Raw genomic sequence first — 2,846 nt, forward strand, 5'->3', positions numbered from 1 at the left:
AAAATATATATAAAATAAAACATGTAATATTATATAATAACGTACCACAACTTGCAACATAGGTGCTTCTCCAGGTTGGTACCCGCTTTCCACACGTCTATCAGTAGATGACGACACGAAATTTCTTGTTATGTTGTAGTACCACTCCCAATAACCTCGTTCTGTTTCCCTTCTATTAGAAATGAGTGGCCTATGTACAACCGTGTCATATCGTCTTTGCCATCTATTGATGTATTGTATGTGTTGCAGAGACCAATCTGCGCCCGCGTGATTTTTACGGGAAATCTGATGGAGGCTCATATCACGGGTATCCGTCGATTCTGGTACATTCTGCCTCATCCCGAATTGGCGAACAACTCGTTCGGGACGATGCATTTCAACTATTGCGTAGAATATCAACGGAACGGATGACCTCCACAACTGGGGGTTCAATTCATCGGCGTAAGCCATAATGACATCCGAGTCCATGTCATACGGCTGCCATATGAACTGTAATAAAAACAAAAATGTAAATTAATATGAATTTAATTCACGGTATAAATATACGAATAATATTAAAATTTAGTTACCTGATCCGCCTGCATCTCATCCAAAATTTCTCGTATGACTCATACAGTTCCCCGAACTGTAGTGATGAAAGTGTGCTGACAATTCCAAGTAGCACCATATGGTGCTGCTGGGAGCCAGCGATTGTTGTCCATTTGCACTTGGCCCATAAATAGCCGTTGGGCACCAAGTCCAGGACAAAGTGGCGTAATCCTTGACCACGCCCAACATCTCATCCAAAATTTCTCGTATGACTCGTACAGTTCCCCGAACTGTAATGGTGAAAGTGTGCTTACAATTCCAAGTAGCACCATATGGTGCTGCTGGGAGCCAGCGATTATTGTCCATTTGCACTTGGCCCATAAATAGTCGTTGGGCACCAAGTCCAGGACAAAGTGGCGTAATCCGTGACCACGCCCAAATCTACACGAACAATACAAATATGTGTTATTAATGAATATCAATAGCAAAAAAAAAATGTGTAAGACTTTTTAAGTCAATTTTACCTGTAGCAATTGCAGCGCTCCACCAATTGCCGCTTTGCCTTTTGTGCTGGCATTGCACAATTCGCGATATAAAAATGCCAGCACAGCACTCCCCCAACTGTAGTTCCTCGCGGTTTCTATATCTTCTAATTTTGAAAGATATAGTAATGAGACATAGTTACCTGAGGAATCTGGGCACATCAATCCCCCAAATAAAAGTAATGCAACGGCACGTGCGTACTGGACGACGACAGCCTGGGGAGTATTATAAGTAATTTCGACCGCCGCCAAATGAGATGTAATTGCCGATGTCTGTAATCTCGAGCCCTTCAACACATTTGCATCCGGGCTAAAGCCTATGTAAGTAAGGCAATATTCTTGCCATTGTTGTGTTGTGCGGTCGAAATCAATTCCAGTCACCGGCTCGCCGTCTATTGGGAGTGCCCAAATTATTTGTACATCTTGTAGGGTAATTGTGGCTTCCCCTACACGAAAATGGAAAGTGTGCGTCTCCGATCGCCACCTCTCCACTAATGCAGTGATGAGGTGTTGATTTAACTGAAGGCGTCCGCATCTATAAACTCCATAAAATCCTATTTGGTGTAGGATTTTTTGTACACGCTCGGACATATTATTTTGGTTAAAGTAGCTCCAAAAGGTACCATCCGCACGCCGTGAAATGAGTACGGCGTCTAGGTCACCATCTGGAATATCGTCAGACCTATGTTGGGCTTGTTGAGATAATACAGTACTATCACGAGGATCATAGACTGATCGTCTATCCATTTGTGTGGAAAAAAAAATTGAAGACAAACTCACGGTATAAAATGAAGGTGGGTGAAAATTTTTGCTGGTGGATGAAGTGAGTTTCCACCACCTTCATCCGTCCAATTTATAATGGTGGATGAGGGTGGGGGAAAATTTTAATTTTATAAAAAAAAAATTTTTTAAAAATTTAAAGGCTGGCGCCCTCCTCATTAAAGGGGGCTGGCCCTTTGCCAGCCCCCTTTAATATATATATATTATATATATATAATATATATAATATATTTATATTATATATATTTATTATATTTTTATATTTATATATTATATATATTTATTAGTATAATATATATTTATATATATATTTATATAATATGTACTTATATATGTACATATATATATGGCTCTTTAAAGGCTGGTAGGTACAGCCTTTGAATAAGGCTGGTACATACCAGCCTTTGCCAGCCTTTATAGGTCGCGACCTACCTGAATAAATGCATTACTACCCGCCTATATATATGCGTACATCCCTTGTTTCCGTCATCTAGTTTCAAAACATTGAGATTTTTCTTACAACATATTCATATCTTGTTCCTCATTTTTACGTAGAAACTTGCAACAAAATGGCTTCTTCATCTTCTCGCATTGAGATTTTTCTGTATTTTGGTGGTGAATTATCGACCGATGGATGGTCTGTTACATATGATCAGACGCCCATTGCAGCAATGAGGATCCCTCGTTCATCCAGTTATGATCAATTTTTATCAAAAATCTACAAAAAAATTGGTGTTGATAGCTCCCGATTTTCGTTGAATGTTTCTGCAAAACATTCGTGCAGCTGATACCAATAAAGGATGACGATACATTGTCATTCTTTACTGATCCTACAGCTAGATTTCCACTAATGAAAATATTCGTCGAAACGGTGGAAATCCAGCACGATGATGCTCCACAAATTGGCCGAGGTTGGGGAGCTTTCGATTCCCGGCAGTTGGTGGATGACAACTCACAAATGAGTCAACAATGGGGGGAATACATGGCGATGTTATC

At 40.0% G+C, this 2,846-nt stretch overlaps 1 protein-coding gene across 1 annotated transcript in view; it reads right to left on the bottom strand.

The window, feature by feature from the left end:
- Nucleotides 1-1,817, bottom strand: part of LOC110012292 (serine/threonine-protein phosphatase 7 long form homolog) — a 3,801-nt gene extending 1,984 nt beyond the window's left edge. The window contains exons 1-4 of the mRNA XM_020695254.1: nucleotides 1,053-1,817; nucleotides 708-969; nucleotides 570-598; nucleotides 46-489 (exon numbers count right to left, since the gene is read on the bottom strand). Of these exons, the coding sequence (XP_020550913.1) occupies nucleotides 46-489; nucleotides 570-598; nucleotides 708-969; nucleotides 1,053-1,817 (1,500 nt within the window). The remainder of the gene's footprint in view (nucleotides 1-45; nucleotides 490-569; nucleotides 599-707; nucleotides 970-1,052) is intronic.

This window comes from Sesamum indicum, linkage group LG7, assembly GCF_000512975.1.
Source record: "Sesamum indicum cultivar Zhongzhi No. 13 linkage group LG7, S_indicum_v1.0, whole genome shotgun sequence".
NCBI lineage: Eukaryota > Viridiplantae > Streptophyta > Magnoliopsida > Lamiales > Pedaliaceae > Sesamum > Sesamum indicum.